Source organism: Ctenopharyngodon idella, chromosome 1 (assembly GCF_019924925.1).
Source record: "Ctenopharyngodon idella isolate HZGC_01 chromosome 1, HZGC01, whole genome shotgun sequence".
In the NCBI taxonomy this organism is placed as follows: domain Eukaryota; kingdom Metazoa; phylum Chordata; class Actinopteri; order Cypriniformes; family Xenocyprididae; genus Ctenopharyngodon; species Ctenopharyngodon idella.
The window spans coordinates 11,357,394-11,376,004 of NC_067220.1; the positions used below are offsets into that span (position 1 = coordinate 11,357,394).

Below are 18,611 nucleotides of genomic sequence, written 5' to 3' on the forward strand. Positions count from 1 at the left end.
GTCTAATCTCATCTAAGTCCCTCCTGTTGTTCTCCCTGGATTGTTGCTCATCTGAAGTCTACTTACCTGTTGTCATCTTGTCTTAGACTCCCTCTGTGTTTCTCATTCACGACATCTTGTGGTCAAAAGGTGGAAAAGCTGCCTTTGCTTCCGAAACGACCAAGCCATTATTTGATTGTTTCATATAATAAATCAGTTTGTGCTACAAAAACCATAAGGCAATACAAGTATTTAGTCTCTATAAATATTTCTAGTGTCATTGAACTTACACAATATGAATAAATGAGTCTGAAGGGAAAAAAAATAATGAAAAAATTCATTCATGTAATACATGTATTCATGTAAGCTTTTGCCTTAGTTCTAAACCTATGAGTTCATAGGCAAGGGCCGTATAGGCATAAATTATCAAAATAAATGCAATTTATTGTGGAATGGTCAGTTGAAGTGCTTGTGAATTGGTGATTAATACAAATTGAACATGCAACAAAACTACACGTTAATATTTATTTGTATTATGATTTATTCTCATCAAAGAAGCGAATTATCAAAACCTGCGCAAGGGGGTGCGCGACTTTGCGCTATTTTTGAAACAATACGAAGCAGCACATGGTTTTGTGCGAAAACGAAGCTTCGGACGTCACAGATCACGTGGTTATGGCAAAACGAATCAAGCTCCGGTACAGTGCTTCACTGTGAGATGTTTCGTTTTTTTTTATACAAGCTTCGAAGCATCGGTGTCAAATGTCCCATCACTACCCTAGTATAAATCTGCAAGAAAGTAAAGTTATTCATCATCATTCTCAGTGACTGTTCGTGTGTGTGTGTTCTCCTCACCTTCTTGTTGTCTCTTCACTCATCTGCTGGTTTAATCTGCATCCATTACCATCTGCCTGTTGTTAAATAAACTTACTGTCTCACCATCATCTGGTCTGTTTCCTGACAATATGCTCATACAGATTGAAAACATATGTGCACGTCCATATATGTAAACTATTAGAAATTGAAATAATTCCATATATTGACATATAAATTTATCCCATATAAATATATGTTCATGCATGTATAATTCATATTTTGACATATACATCTCATATAATTATTAATACACATAATATCTTTGTATGTGTAATATGCAAATTACGCATATGCGTAGCATATTTTTTATATGATATATGTCATATATGTCAATAAATAAAATAAAAATTAAAAAAAAAAAAAACTACCCCCAAGGGAAAAAACACAGTCATAGTATAAGGAGCTACTGCCCAAGCCAAACTCGAAACTGCATGGTCACACAGAGACCAGACGATAGAAGTGTCAGAGCTCTGTCACCAAACCAAGAATAAAACTTAATCGTGATCGAAGTGACAGAACCCTGACAACTTCTATATGTAAAATAATGTTACTTTATTATATCTGTCTCAAATTATTTTATATTATGTAAATAAATTGCAAAATTATACAAATATATTAAACATGGTTTCATATATTTGCTACATATCTTTTAAACAAATTATGGACATATACCTGCAGTATTGCAGTGCAGTGCACATCAGGGATGGACTGCGGCAAAAATTAAGCCATGGACAAATCCAGCCCATGTGGCCCATGAGTTCACCCGTGTATGTTTTGCTGGGGTCAGGGCCTTAAATTGGAATAAATAAATTAATAAATTAAATAGGACAGAAACAAATAATTATAGATGTTATTTTGAGGAATGTATTTTGAAGAATGTTGGTAACCAAACCATTTTGGTTACCCTTGACTTCTATATATATATATGATATAGGATGAGTAAATGCTTTTTTGGGTTGAACTATCCCTTTAACAACAATAACATTCGTGAAGAGTTAACACATAATTCATGTAAAACACCAATATTTATATTTCATCAGGCTCTCACTGAATTTATTTTACTTCAAATACAATTCATTATAACTATTCGAGCGCGTACGTTTTTTTGCTTAATACCTGTTTCAGTTCCGCTGCTTAGTTATTGTTTGCTGCTGGGAAGGATTCATTTTGATTCTCTGCTTATTTGTATTTTCTACTTTCACTATAATTTGTATTTTAATTATACTCGTTGCCCACTTAGAATAACAGCCGTGTTTGTTGTTGTTATTGCTCGTTTTTCGCACTTGAGTGCTGTGCTGTTTCTGCATTAGTTTTGATTTGAGCCATTCATGGGCTATAGGTTCTTTTTACTGTGCTAATTGTAAGGGCGGCCACAGGTGTTTTCACTCATACGTTGAGAAGCAGTATATTTATTTAGTGCATGTGTGCTGCTGCTGAAGCGTTAGCAGAAGCATTCAGCCCTTGTGTTCGGCCTCCTCGTGTTCAGCCTCCTCATGTGAAGACCGGCTCAAGTAAAGACCTGCGACTCTACCTGCGCAACTCCACAGAGCAAGGACACCATTAAGGCACTTAAGTATGTTCCTTTTCTCTTTTCTTTCCCACTTCTTCGTTCTCTTCATACTCAACATGTGCTTTCAATACATTCCTGTTGTCTCTCAGCAACGGTCCACTATCACACGTAGAAGGCAGCACAATACTGCCAACCTGCGTCCTATCTACTCCTCTTCTAATACAGCGCTCTCTGTTTTTGTGGGTCTATGGAATCATTAGTCAGCAATTAACAAAGCTGACTTCATTCCAGCCTTTGCTACTAAATCCACTCTCAATATCGTGGGCTTGACTGAGACCTGGATTCGTCCAGAGTACTCCGCAACCCCCGCTGCTCTCTCTAACAAATTCACTTTCTCTCATACTCCTCGCCAGTCTGGGATGGGTGGGGGCACAGGTCTTCTCATTTCTAACAATTGGAAAAACTCAACTCACTCTTCTCTATGCAATAACAATTCGTTTGAGTTTCATGCTGTCGAAATCCATATTGTAGTAATGTAGAGCCCCCCAGGTCAACTGAATACCTTTGTAGAGGAACTAGACATGCTGCTATCCTCATTCCCAGAGGATGGCAGTCCTCTTGTAGTCTTTGGTGATTTCAACATTCATCTAGATAAGCTTTATGCTTCATACTTCCTCTCTCTCCTAGCCTCATTTGATCTTAAACGGCTCATCACCACAGGTACCCACAAATTTGGCAATTTTGGTAAAACCTCTGCAAATTTCCAATAATTTCTTCATTACTTTTAATCTGTGACTCCCTACTTTTGCACCACCAACCACTGTTTGTTTCACCAGTTACCTTCAGATGAAACCTGCGCTCTTTTTCTCTTTCTCACCTTTTTCTCTGTTGTGTCATCCTCCCTTCCCTCACCCACACAGTTCTCATCTCTGGATGTGAATACAGCAACAGACACTTTATGTTCCACTTTAGCTTCTTCTCTAGACAGTATCTGTCCTCTCTCATCCAGGCCATCATGTGCTACTCCCTCCCTCCCCTGGTTACCTGATGTTCTTCGTGAACACCGGACCAAACTCAGGGCTGCAGAGAGAAAATGGCACAAATCTAAAGACCTATCTGAGCTAGGTAGGTATCAGTCTCAAACACACGCACACTTTTCAAAACATTCAACTCTCTCCTCTGTCCCCCTCCACCAGCACCCACCACCTCTTTAACTGCTGATGATTTTGCTAATTTCTTCACTGACATAACAACAACTATCAGCAGGCAGTTCTCAGCTCCACACACAAAGGAACTCAGACCAACCACATCCACACATCTTCTCTCTTCCTTCTCTCCCCTCACTGAGGCAGTAGTATCTAAACTTCTCCTCTCTAGTCATCCTACCACCTGCCCTCTAGATCCCATCCCCTCACACCTTCTACAAGCCATCTCTCCTACACTTTTACCAGCACTTACACACATTATAAACACATCTTTCCACACAGGCATTTTCCCTACCGCATCAAGCAGGCTCGGGTAACCCCGCTGTTTAAAAAACCCACATTAAACACGTCACTTGTAGACAGTTACAGACCTGTCTCTCTCCTACCATTCGTAGCAAAAACACTTGAACGGGTTGTTTTTTTAACCAGGTATCATCTTTCTTCTGACAGTATAACCAGCTGAACGTCAACCAATCTGGTTTCAAGAGTGGCCATTCAACTGAGACTGCACTACTGTCGGTCACTGAATCCTAGCGGATTGCAAAGGCTGATTCCAAATCATCAGTTCTCATTCTACTGGATCTATATGCTGCCTTTGACGCTGTGAATCATCAGATACTTCTACCCACACTCTCATCTCTGGGCATCACAGGATCTCCACTTCACTGGTTTGAATCCTATCCCACAGGTAGGTGTTTCAGGGTTGCCTGGAGAGGGAAGGTATCCAAAGCTCTTTAAATGATCACGGGGGTTCCTCAGGGTTCAGTTCTTGGACCCCTCATTTTCTCCATATCCACTAAATCACTGGGTCCCATCATACAGGCACATGGGTTTTCCTACCATTGCTATGCTGCTGACATGCAGCTCTACCTTTCTTTTCAACCAGATGATCCCACAGTAGCTGCAGGAATCTCAAGCTGTCTGGCGGACATCTTGGCATGGATGAAAGAACATCACCTTCAGCTCAACCTGGCAAAGACTGAGCTTCTTGTCTTCCCTGTCAATCCGACTCTACAGCACGATATCACCATCCAGCTAGGTATCATCAATTACCCCATCAAATTCGGCCAGAAATCATGGAGTTATCTTTGATGACCAACTGACCTTCAAAGACCACACTGCAAAGACAGCTCGGTCATGCAGATTTGCACTACACAACATCAGGAAAATTAGGCCTTTTCTAACAGAGCATGCAACACAGCTTCTTGTCCAGGCCCTGGTCATTTCTAGGCTTGATTACTGCAATGCTCTTCTGGCTGAACTGCCATCATGTGCAATCAAACCTCTACAAATGATTCAGAATGCTGCAGCACGTCTTGTCTTTAACGAACCCAAGAGGGCCCACGTCATGCCTCTCTTCATCTCTCTGCACTGGCTACCACTTGCTGCTCACATCAAGTTCAAGGCGTTGTCGCTTGCCTACAGATCTACCACAGGCTCTGCACCCTCCTACTTCCACTCACTCTTACAAGTCTACATCCCAACCAGAAGCCTGCGATCCCTAAATGAGCGAAGGCTCATGGTACCATCACAGAGAGGCACAAAATCGCTCTCCAGAACATTTTCGTTCACTGTTCCTTGCTAGTGTTCCTGCCTTCATCCGGAATCCAGAATCCCTGGCAATATTCAAAAGACAGCTGAAAACTCATCTCTTCCATGAGCACTTAACCTCATCATAAAAAACCCTATCCTTTCATTTCCTTTAATCCCACCCTATTCTATCTTATGCTATTCTAAGCAATGTCTGAAACCTGTAGTGTGAGCACTTCTTGTGTCTATTTGCCTCTTCACGATGAATCGCTTGTTGTATTCCTTACTTGTAAGTCCCGTTGGATAAAAACGTCTGCCAAATGAATAAATGTAAATGTAAACTATTACAAAGTTCATAAAACATATTTCAAAAGGAAAAAAGCTTCATCCTTAATTCATGGGATCCAGGCTTTAAAGCGGATTTGTTAAATTATCCTTTGTAATTGCTCTAATGAAATTTACCATATGGTTCTTGCACAGAATCCAGAGTTTAACTTAGTAGGCCTATTAGTAGTAAGGTCATGGTATGGCCATAGCTGGAGGGGTGAAAGGTGGTGACGTTTCTCGGGTCTCCAGGCTTTTGGGGGGCCTCCGCAATTTCAACTGTTTTCAGCTAGATTCACCACAGAACTTTTACTGTTCCCAAATTACATGACTGTATAACACAGAATCCTGAGTCAAATCTAAATGGATCAGGCAACTTGCACTATTTATCATTTGATATAAGCAGCAGAAGCACAGCGCACGGCCGTCATCGCTGATCTGTTTTCATGCTGTGGCTGGCAGATGCACGTGTTAGGGTAGCACCGTTTCCTCGCACATTTGGAGTATTTGCTTTTTGCAGTTACCCATGCGATCCATGGGGACGGACGATTGGAACAGAGCCGAAGGTGGTGGAGCCCTGAGCGCAGAAGGCGAGCAGATAGAACCAGGCGACACCACTGGTCCAGCTAGCCAGACGGAGACATGGGGTGGAGAGACGGGGCACAGAGGATGGCTCGCAAGTCCGTGTTGCAGGTGAGGCAGCATCCAAACAAGGTGGAGCCGGAGGATCAAGGGAACCTGAGGTGGGCCGAGGTGGAGTGACGGGAACAGAGGCTGGAGGCAGAGTCAGAGGATCCACTCGTCTGGTAGGAGCTGGATGATGGAAGGCCTGAGAGGAGAGGTCGAGGAGGAGCCGAGGGGCTGACGGGAGACAGCAGAGATGGGGCTGACGGACTGGCTGATTTTGAAAGAGAACGCAGGAGAGGGAGGCTGCGTGGGAACTCTGGAGACTTAGAGCTGAACGGAACCAGAGGGAACACAGGAAACTCTGTGCTGGGAAGAACCAGCAGGGGCATAAGAAACTCTGAGCTTGGCGGGACTAGCGGGGACAGGAGAAAAAGGGAAACATCCTCTTCCAAATTATCAAAACCATTCCCAGAGGCCAGGCATAACTCTTCCACAGTGACAGGGCTTCCCTCCATGCCCTCAAAATCCACAAGGACTCCCACAATGATGAACGATGTTGCCGGCTCACACAACTGGTTAGATATAACAGGTATAGTTAGATATAGTTTAGTTTAATTACGGTTATAACTTGTCATGTTGTCATCTTGCTTTTATGACATGCTATTGCATTTGTGTTACGTACTGTATTTCAATAACATGGCCTCACCCCTTTGTTGCGTGTTCTTGGGGGCAGGGTTTATGTAAATTTTAGGGTTAGTGATGTCACCAACCCGGGAAGAAGCTCATTGTAGTCCCTACAAGCTGTTTGTTGTAGTCCTTAAACAATGAATTCTTTAAAAGGAAATATCTCCCTTTGCTTTGAACTTTGAGCGTCATAACTTTGCAGATGTTGTTTATGCTCTAACAACAACATTACAAACTAACTAAAGTTAAAAAAGTGAAATCATAATCAACCACGCCTTTAATACAAAATATTAATATTAATATTAAAGACCATAAATAACTACATTTATGGTTCCCTCATGTGAGGCTAATCCAAAATCACTACACAGTACATGTTACAGATATAATATATAGCCAATTATAAAATGCTTGACAAAACTCTCAGATGCCACTATGGTTATATTCATAACAATTTATTTATATTAATTCCACATATTCTCAATGCTTTTTACATGGAAGAGGTCTTTGATGATTTTTTCACCAGGGTCAGACAAACACATTAGCCATCTGAAGATTTACACAAAATAACAACGGATTATTACACAGTTTTACACTGTAAAAGATTTTATACTCCAACATCTATTCCATTGACTTTGCAGGGTCATAATCAAGGACAACATTGTCACGATTGTCGGAAAATGCTCAGTTCTGTTGTATCCCAGATGGCTGGTTTTAAAGTATCACTTATAAAGCTAAATTAATAACATGGTGCATGGATAAAAAATATTGCTCTGTAGTCTTATACATCTTGCAATGACAGTATTAAATAATCTAATTTTAGCCACTTGTATGGAATATGCAACTTCTCCTGTCAGCAAGTCTTTTTTGTTTGCATGACAAAACAGGAATAATTGCACTGTCCAAGAGATCAACACACTCAGCCCTTACAAAAAAGTACTGTGCTGGTACTGTGGTATCAGATGGTAATACAACAGTACCTGGTACTGTACCATGGTACTGTATGATTACCATATTCATGTACTGTAGAAAATACAATACATGGTCATCCAAGATATTTCAAAAATACCATGGTACCATGTCCAAAAACATGGTACATTTTTGTAAGAGAAGACAAATATACTTTCTCTTTCCTAGAACTATAAACACACACTTCCTAATTCTCTCACTCTCGAACAGACCTCTCCTCCAAACACACAAACAAACACACACATAAACACTTATTAGAGCACATTAGGAATGAGCAGGTGTCTGTAGCATTCCATATTGATGCATTCCATACTCTAGACTATCAATGATAACTATAACCTATATGTTATATATACACTACTCTTTCCAGCGTCTTATTCTGTATTCTGTCTATATCTATGTATTACACCTTGGGCAGGGTGGGATTTGTCAATGCAAAAACTACACTACACAGTCAAACATTCACACACACTGACAACAACAACAACAACAGCAACAACAATAATAACATACATAAAGATTACAATATACTTCTTTAAGTCCAAAGCTTTTCTTCATTATACTTCAAGGGATCAAAGAAATAGTCAAAAAAGTCTGAATATTTTCAGGGTCATAAATGGGACTGTGCTCTTCATATTTATTTAGTCCAAACCAAGTGTTTTTCAGTAACTTGTCCAGCTGAAGACCACAAGGTGAAATTCAAAGCTCCCCTTTACTTGTGGACAAGCTCTCAGCAGAGATTTGGAAAAGAACAAAACAGCTTCCTAACATCATCAAAGAGAATATGATGTACCTTTACTGGTCTTAGCACTGCCATTAAAAGAAATATTCATCAATATTCAACTCTCACCCCACAAATTATACACACATATACACATACTCACACATATTAGCATTTCTCTGCTTAATGATATTTAGAAAGCTTGTCACATAGTCTCTCTTAAAATTGTGCTTATCTCTGGAAGCAGCATGACAGCAGGCCGTATTTGCAGGTCAGGATATGTACTTGCAGTACCTATTCTGGCCACTAGAGTAAGACGAAAGGCTGGTGGAGAATGAAAAGGGATTAGGAATGATGATAGCCAAAATGTAGATCTTAGGCTTTTCTCAGAGATGCTCAATTGTAGTTTGACTTTTACACACGTTAGAATGAAAAAGCTTAATTTGCCCTATCGAGGATCCAATCCTGCTGAGGCATCCAAATTGGTTTCGGTGGTCCACACTGAAACACTTCAAGAAGCTTGACTGTTTCACACTTCCAATAGAATCTGATATACTTTTTCATTTTTAATCTAACATGGCCTCCAACTGGTCCGCAAGGTCATCAAACATGCTGCCAATGTCATCGAGAATGTTAACTGTGCTCTTGTTGTCCACATTGGAGCTGAAGAGGAAAAGAAAGAGAAATTAGGGGAAATGGAATGGAAGAGTTTCAACAAGTAACATCATCATCATGCAATGAAGAGACTGTTTAGTGCCAAGTAGGAAGAACAGAATTTGTTTTAGTGTCTAGAAACATCTACATATGTACCTGTCATCCTTCTTAATCTTCTCCTCCACTACTTCCAGAGCAGCAGCCAGGGACGCACTGGTCTCCTCCAGTCTGAGTTGAACCATGTTCCCTGAAGCAGAGCCCCCCGTTTCAGCAACTATCAATAACCCTTGGCTTTCCACCTCTATTTTTCCATCTCCATCTTGTAGTTCACCCTCTACTTGTGTCTGTCTGGCTACGCCTACCTTCCTTCTTCTCATTACCACAGGTTCTGCTCCCTCCCCTGTCTCTCTAAAATGACTCCCTGCTGAAGAACCTGAAATCAGGCCTTGTTCACCTTGAAATGTTGTATCAACCTGGATCAGACCTGTCCGTTCCATTCTAGCAATTCCGACTTCCTCTACTCTTTCTTGCTTCCTCGCTTCATCTTCCTCTCTCTGTTTCTCTACTTCTCTCAGCCTCTTTTGCATATCCATTCCAGGCAGCTCCACTTCCAGAGGGCTTGGGATGTCCACTGAGAGACCGGCCATGGAAGACCTCGGGGGCTTCACTGGAGCTGAACCTGAACCTGGTGTAGAGGGTGTTTGTGGGGTTTGGGGTGTTTGGGGTGTCTGTGGGCTCTGAGCTGGAGAAGTTGCTGGACGTGGAGACAGCATGCTTCCCTCCATTGGTTTTGTGGTGACCGGACTCAAAGTCTGTGGTGGATGTTCCAGTTGTTCAATTGAAGCAGGGCTAAAGGAGGCACTGGATGGGCTGAGAACATCTGCCTGAGGAGAGCCGGGAGTTCCAATGGTATGGATTGGCTTGATTTTTACCGGTTTGGGCAATGTAGGAGGCGGACTTGGCTTGGGAGATACTGGAGGAGGGATTTTCTTAGCCTCCACTATAAAGAGAGAGAAAAAAAACATGTAATGTACAACTTATTCAAATCCTTTCAGAAAATTTCTTTTACTACATCAATCAGATATCAGGAAGGTCTCTGTGGCTATCAAGCTAAGCAGAGACTTGGTTTCCTTGAACTGCTGTCTAAGAATACCCATGAATTTCATGCATGCATTCATTTCTATGTTAGCTTGCTAGGCTGATTTATGCTTGCTTGCTAGCTTGCTACAGATATACCTGTTTGCAGGACAAAGGGTGAGATAATATGAGGAACACAATGACCTCACAGATAACATTCTTACCTGGGCTATGTTGACCTTCTGGTCCGGGTAATGGAACCCTCCTTGTAGGAGTTGGGGGATCGAGTTTTCGAAGGGCCATTGCTGGTTTAGGTGAAACTGGGGGTTTTAGTATTTGTCTAGGAAGAGAGCCAAAGCCATCGTGTTGCAGTTCTTCGTCCCTACCACCATCTCCAATGCAAGCTTCTGATACAGGTCTTCTCCGAAAGTTCTCTGGCCCATCTCCATCAGTGCCGTTACTCTGTGGTGGAGCCAATGCCTTGGGCCTTCGCTTTATCGTGCTAGTTTCTGACAGGTTAAAATGTTCACCATCTGAGTAATGTGGTGGTCGTGGTCTTCTCAAAGTTGCTGTGGCATCCATCCGTGACCACTCCTCTTGTGGCAGAGAAGAAACACTCCCTTCCAGATGAGTGATCATGGAACGTGGACGTGGCTCAGGGGCCTGTTTAATTGGGTGGTGGGATTCACAAGGTCCATGATGTGCGAGGTCCTGCATGGCTCGGCTTATCTCAGCCTCTTGTACATTGCTGTCAGGCTGCTTTTGAGAGTCGTAAAATTCACTGATTGTGCGGCGGCGACTATCCACGTCGGAATTCAGAACTTCACGGTTCTGCCGCAGGAGGTTTTGGCTTGCCTGGAGAACAGGTAAAACATCAAAACTCAGTTAGGCATCAGAAATGTAAATGCATTGTATAGGTCAAAATGACTTTTTCTCTCCAGTTACATGGTGTATGCATCTCGAAAATAAGGAAGCGATAATTTCTATTATGTACAGTAAACGATTTCTAAACAGAAATCTCTAATGATTTCTAAAACAGAAAATTCTCATTTGTGAGTTGTTTTTAACTGCATTGTAAAATCAATTTTATGTGCTAAAACAGGCAGTGGGCCAATGGTCATTAGCCATGGTAGCTTAAAATATACGTAAAACAGTGCTATTTAACTACTAAAAATGAGACCAGGAACTTTTTAAGAAAGTAAATAGGGACAACTCTGATGTCAGGTAGATATTAAATATTTTGTCAAAATATTTTATCAGCAATAATTGCTCTAAATCTTAAAGTTAACCACAGAATGTTTGTTTTATTTTAAGAGTAACTGTTTATTTACCTGCAAATAACCACTTCCACTTCCTTTACCACTGCTTCCAAGATTAGACATTTCAAGCATGGCAGCAATGTCTCTAACGCTGCCCCCAGATGAAGTTTTTTCGGAGGCAATTCCACAATCGCTACGTCTGCGCTCCCTGTATGTCACATTGAGTAGCAAATTGTTAGCCCTATTTTCGCCAGACCTTACATCATCAGCCACAGTCTCATCAGCCAGGTTACCAGTGGAAATGGAAGAGCATGAGCGTTTTGGTGGAGTTGGAGGACGAGTCCGTCTGCGAGGCCGAGCTGTAGCGAATGACTGACTGCGATTGACACTGTTGATGTCAAGGTTTTCACCAGAGGCCTTCGCTGAACTGCTGGGAGTGACCCTATGTCCACCTAGCGTTGCGTATTTCACAGAGGAGTCTGGCAAGGGTAAGTCATGCTCAGAATCAGTAACACTATGTCCACGTCTTGGCTGGGATGGAGTTTGACCATTGCCCTCTTCAGTTTCTCCTTCAGGAGGTAAGCAAAGTAATGGAACGTTACGAGCATGAGCATGCGAACGGGGAGAGTCACAAGGCCCTCTGGCCCTGCTCTGCGTTTTTAGCGGGGAGGAAGGGGTGTGTGAAGGAGAATTTGAAGCAGAAGATGAGGTTCTGCCTTTAGTAGGGGTGTGTGGAGGTGTTGGGGTGGGACTCTCAATTGAGCTAGGTTTCTTCAGAGGAGGAGGAGCATTAGTTCTTTGTATGCCTCTGCCTTGGGTGCTGTGCCGGGGAGAGCTACGGCCTTCCGTTCTTTTGCGTGTTCGAACAGAGGGGGCAGAGTTCACATCTGGTTCTGTGCTGGTTTCAAATGATTGTTTTGAGTCTGTGCTTTCTTCTATCTGGCTTTCCTTGGTGGCAATGTCTGCTTCTGGAGATTCACTCAGTCGTTTGACGGCTAACATCAACTTCTTCTGGTGTCCTTGGTGGGATAGAAAAAAAAAGGTGGACAGTTATTATTTTTGTTTGTGAGGTTAAACCTGAAATCTTTTCCCTGATGAAAAGACCAACATGAATTTTAATGGTGGATCAGTGTAGTCATATTGTTGATTTAGCAACTCACAAGTGAGAAACATCTATAGTTTATCACACAAGATCCAAGAGTACTCACAAAACTACAATGCTATATTTAAAAAATAATAAAAAAGCTAAAGCAGAAGTAAAAATACATAAAGTAAGAGAAAAACATTTAGTTTAGAAAGTGCTTTTGAATGTGGTACAAGTGAAGTGCTGAGCAAAGAGGTGTGTCAGTCAGCTTCTTCTTGAAAGTCCTCATGCCACCACAGAGGAACACAGAAACAAAAAAAGGAACATAGATTTTTTTTTTTTTACTTTATGGCTAAAACTTGTATAGGATATACATCTACTATCTAACTTACTCAATTTCTGTTCAAATGTCCTCTTATTCCTCATGGTGTTCAATAGCAAAATGTAGTTGGTGAAGCTGCTTGATCAAGTACGTCTTGCTGGTTAAGTTAGTTAAAATGTCTGATTGGGCACACCAGCTCATGCATCCCTCACTCAAGACCACCATCCAAAACACAATATACTGGTGACCAACTATGCCAATCTTTTCAGCTGGGATATCATGAAAAAATATGTTTATTATACATATAAACATAAGTATGTGTAGTATACTTGCCTAGTTTAGTGATGCCAATCTCCTTTAGGTCCTCCAGAGAAATATCACTAATGAAGTCCATGTTGTCGTAGCCGTTCTGAACCAGAGTCTGGTAGTATTGATTCAGACCAATTGCAGACAGCCATTCAGCCAGACTGGACTGTAAGGTTACACATATATATTTAGTAACTGACATGTAAGTTGTATTCGTACAGATGTATATACAGTATACATACAGTGGGATCCTAAATCTAAAACCTAGTGAAAACAGGCACTGTAAAATAAAGAGTAACCATTTTGATTTTTCAATTTTTATTTACTTATTATTAGTAGTAGAAATTAGATAATCAGCAAAACACTGTATATAAAAAAATGTAAATTAATTTCAGAATTGGTTTGTCCTTCTTTTGCTTCATGTGAAACAGAAATAGTACAGTATCTTAAATATTTCTTACTCATTTTACATTAGATTGATTTTCAAAATAATAAGGCTTACTTTTTATTTTTATTAATAGTTTAAATTATATTTTGAGTTCTAGACTTCTGGAACCCGACTTTATTTCTCTTACAGGTTTCTCTTGAGGTATCCAGTCTGGGATGTTCATTTTGCCGATCTCTGAAAGCATTTTCTTCCTGTGCCCTGGTTTTGTCACCCCAATAGCAGTGAGGTCCTGTGGGGTATAAACAAACAAACACACACACACACACACACACACACGCACGCACACGCATACAGCTCAAAAAATTCTACATCGATATAAAAAGCTGTTGAAATAAATGTGAATATATAATAGCTTAAGTTGAAGAACTATTTGCAAAAATGTATCTGACTATTCTGACTATCGTTATAATGTACAGTGGCCCCCAAAATTAATTTGGACACTTAAGTCACTCTCCAAAATATAATGATATATTTTAAGTGTTAAAATACTTTTCGAGGCCACTGTATTTTGAAAGATGGCAACTGTTTATGGTGGTACAGTATAGCAGAAAAAATAAAGAAAGAAATGAATAAATAAATACAGAATGAAACATTTATTCTTTATCTTTAAAGGATTAGTTCACTTCAGAATTAAAATTTCCTGATAATTTACTCACCCCCATGTCATCCAAGATGTTCATGTCTTTCTTTCTTCAGTTGAAAAGAAATTAAGGTTTTTGAGGAAAACATTTCAGGATTTTTCTCCATATAGTAGACTTCACCATGGTTCAACGGGTTGAAGGTCCAAATTGCAGTTTCAGTGCAGCTTCAAAGGGCTCTACATGATCCCAGACGAGGAATAAGGGTCTTATCTAGTGAAACGATCAGTCATCTTCTAAAAAAATAAAAATGTATATACTTTTTAACCACAAATGCTCGTCTTGCACTGCTCTGCGATGCGCCACGCATTACGTAATCACGTAAGAAAGGTCACGGTTGATATAGGTGGAAGTACCATGGTAGGGTGAAAAACTCCATCTCATTTTCTCCTCTAACTTTAAAATTGTCCGACATCGTTGTTTTACTTTTTTTTTTTTTTTGGTAAAGGCCGTTTGGCTTAGTTTTTGCATGCTCGCTTTGTAGACACTTGCTCGGTACTTTCACCTACATCACACGTGACCTTTCTAACGTGCTTACATCATGCATGGCGCATCGCAGAGCAGTGCAAGACGAGCATTTGTGGTTAAAAAGTATATCAATTTTTATTTGTTTAGAAAATGACTGATCGATTTGCTAGATAAGATCCTTATTCCTCGTCTGGGATCGTGTAGAGCCCTTTGAAGCTGAAACTGCAATTTGGACCTTCAACCTGTTGTACCCCATTGAAGTCCACTACATGGAGAAAAATCCTGGAATGTTTTCCTCAAAAACCTTAATTTCTTTTCGACTGAAAAAAGAAAGACATGAACATCTTGGATGACATGGGGTTGAGTAAATTATCAGGAAATTTTCATTCAGAAGTGAACTAATCCTTTAACAGAAAAAAAGTATTGATCACTTTATTATTTCAAGATACTTTGAATCAAATATATTAAATGCTTACAGAGCTACATGGAATGATGATTGACAGTGTTTATCTTAGCTGTGTGTTTGTGTTACCTCAGGTGTCATTCTGCTGATGGTCTGCAGGTCATAACCAGCAGTGAGAAAGTTTGCTGTGTAGAACTGCAGCTGTGCACTAGTGAGCCATTCAACAACAGCCTCTGAGCTCTGCAACACACACACACACACACACACACACACACACACACACACACACACACAGACACACACACACACACACACACACACACACACACACAGTATGGCAGGGAAAGACAGAAACGCATCAAAAATTCAGACATTGCTTTGACAGAGTCATGATTCCAAGTCCTGGTATAAAAGTGTGTCAGGTAATACACTCTACAACCACTATGTGGCAGCAAATAATATTTTTCAAAATCATATTACACAAACCAAAACATGCCATAGTAATACTGTGGTTTTTGGACATACTCTTTGAAACACCATCATGTAAACCCTGATATATGAATATAGTAATCCTTACACCCAGGGATGTCATGCACAAGTGACAGTAAATACAATTATAATCGTAATGTTACAAAAGATTTCTACTTCACATAAGTGATGTTCTTTTGAACGTTCTATTCATCAAAGAATCCTACAAAAAAATGTTTTACGGTTACCACAAAAAAATATTATTGATAATAATATGAAATGTTTCTTAAGCACCAAATCAGAATAGAATGATTTCTGAAGGATCATGTGACACTGATCACAGTATTGATGCTGAAAATTCAGCTTTGCCATCACAGAATTAAATTACATATAAAATATATATACAATCAGAAAACAGTTATTTTAAATTGTAATAATATTTCACAATATTACTGTTTTTTACTGTATTCTTAAACAAATAAATGCACTTTTTTTTTTTTTTTTTTTTTTTTACTTTTGAACAGTAGCGTATGTTTATAAGTGATTAATCAAGCTTTACTTTCATACTTACAATATTCATTCTCATTAAAAGACTATCCCACCAAATATCTGACCATACAAGAGACAAATATAGACACATTAAAAGATTAGTTCACTTTAAAATGAAAATTACCCCAAGCTTTACTCACCCTCAAGCCATATAGGTGTATATTACTTTCTTCTTTCTGATGAACACAATCAGTTATATTAATAAATATCCTGATGCATCCGAGCTTTATAATAGCAGTGAATGGGACCAATGAGTATGAAGCTCAAGAAAGTGCATCCATCCACCATAAACGTACTTCACACGGCTCCGGGGGGTTAATAAAGATAGTAAAATATCTAGCTTTTGCCAGACCACCTTCCGTATTAGCTTACGAAGAAAGTGTATCACCTCTTGCAGTTCAAAACACTTACACTACATCCTATGCCTTCCGTATTCAACTTATAAAACAAGCATAACTGACATCACGCCAGTTACGCTAGATATTTTACTTCATAACTTGTTAAATATGGATATTTTTCTTACATAAATGCATTGCTTCGCCTTAGAAGGACTTCATTAACCCCCCGGAGCCATGTGGAGTACGTTTATGATGGACGGATGCACTTTATACTCGTTAGTCCTGTTCACTGCCATTATAAAGCTTGGATGCGTCAGGATATTTATTAATATAACTCCGATTGTGTTCATCAGAAAGAAGAAAGTCATATACACTTAGGAAGGCTTGAGGGTGAGTAAATCTTAGCGTAATTTTCATATTAAAGTGAATTAATCCTTTAAGATTAACATAAACAAATCTGGACCACCACACACGCACACTTGCCTTGCTCTCAGCTGAAGCTTCATCTTTCCTCTGCAGCAATGGATCCACAAATGGTTTCTTCTTTTGCTGACGTGGGGCAGCAGATGCACTCTGAGTGCGCTGAGAAGACACTATAGCAAAAAAAGTAAATAAAATGTAAAACATATTTTTACTCACCAGGACTTTGAATACACATATGGGCTTATTAAAACATCTGGAGGCATAGAACAATGGACATATGAGATGGTAACAAATGAGACATATGAGACAAACCTGTATTCTGAGATCAGTCTAATATTTGAATGTAAATGAATGTTTATGCATTTAATACTTTAAATGCATTAAAAAAAAAACACACAATGGCCCAAAAAAGTATTTGCACACACTTAAAATTGATCTTATGGCATTTTATAGCAAAATATCAAACCAAGGGCATTTATTTTAAAGAAACAAAGCACAAACACACTCTTCAAAAAATTATAAATCAATAGTTTTGCAGTTTTAATTACTTCATACATCCCCTAAAATTCACCTGGACACCAGTAATTCTACAAGAAAAGTGAAGTTAGTTCTGAAAATGTTGGTATACATATCGTAGTACCTGAATTAGGATCTAAAGACTGTGATTGGTCCATAAGATGTTCTTTTGCTTTGGCTGACTGGGACAGCACCGTGGCCAACAGCTAAAACACACACGCAAATGCACACATACATGATCAGTAATGTGAGAAATAGAGAGAAAGACAGACAAAGAGAGAATTTACACATCTGTCCTCATGTGCATCTATGGTCTTTGTGTGCGCCGCACCTTCACGCCCTCGGCCTGAGCATGCAGTCCTGGCACATTGAGGCCATGCGTGTTAACTCCCGATGAGTGTGTGGGGGTGGTCGGCACGGGCACTGGTGAGTTGGTGAGGTGAGCGTTGGCATTACTGCTTTGTCCGCTAATAGATGAACGTCCACTGGTTAGACTGCCTGTGCTGCCCATACTGCCAACACTGCCCCCTGCTGGCAGGTACACGTTATCATGCAAGAAACCAGAAATAAAAACTGTTGACTATGTCCATGTTTGTGTGTATGCTTTATTTCTATAGTACACTTCAGACATTGTACTAACTGCACAAAGTAACTTTGCAACTACATGTCAACTATAGCAGTCATAAGTGTATTAGCAGACTGTCTGCTTAATATCTGCTAACACTTTTTTTTGATGGTCCCCAACAGACATTCTACTGGCTATAAGCAGTGCTGGTGAAAGTTACTTTTAAAAGCATTACAATATTAGGTTACTCCCTAAAAAGTAACTAATTACTAAAAAATGTTTCTAGAGCAGCAAATCAGCATTTTAGAATGATTTCTGAAGGATCATGTGACGCTGAAGACTGAAGTAATGATGCTGAAAATTCAGCTTTGCAAAGCTTGCTTGAAAATATATTCAAATGCATAACAGTTTTTTTATATTGTAAAAATATTTCACAATATTACTGTATTAATGTATTTTTGATCAACTAAATGCATTCTTAGTGACCATAAAAGAGACTTCGTTCAAAAACACTGAAACAATTGACTCCAAACTTTTGAACGGTAGTGTATATTTTTAAACATAAATATTTCATGTAGTCTCGTAATTAATAAGAGACCATAAAAGCTGCAAACATAATAAACATAAATAAAAAAAATTGTTTTAGATAAAGTATAGCATATCGCACTACA

General features: G+C 39.7%; 1 protein-coding gene across 1 annotated transcript in view; it reads right to left on the bottom strand.

The window, feature by feature from the left end:
- Window positions 1-7,171: 7,171 nt before the first annotated feature.
- si:dkeyp-9d4.3 (caskin-2) overlaps window positions 7,172-18,611 on the bottom strand; it is a 59,585-nt gene continuing 48,145 nt past the window's right edge. The window contains exons 13-22 of the mRNA XM_051889580.1: window positions 17,707-17,906; window positions 17,500-17,581; window positions 16,920-17,029; window positions 15,211-15,321; window positions 13,700-13,801; window positions 13,152-13,290; window positions 11,485-12,431; window positions 10,378-11,008; window positions 9,233-10,076; window positions 7,172-9,085 (exon numbers count right to left, since the gene is read on the bottom strand). Coding sequence (XP_051745540.1) covers window positions 8,989-9,085; window positions 9,233-10,076; window positions 10,378-11,008; window positions 11,485-12,431; window positions 13,152-13,290; window positions 13,700-13,801; window positions 15,211-15,321; window positions 16,920-17,029; window positions 17,500-17,581; window positions 17,707-17,906 — 3,263 coding nt within the window. The 3' untranslated portion in view covers window positions 7,172-8,988. The remainder of the gene's footprint in view (window positions 9,086-9,232; window positions 10,077-10,377; window positions 11,009-11,484; window positions 12,432-13,151; window positions 13,291-13,699; window positions 13,802-15,210; window positions 15,322-16,919; window positions 17,030-17,499; window positions 17,582-17,706; window positions 17,907-18,611) is intronic.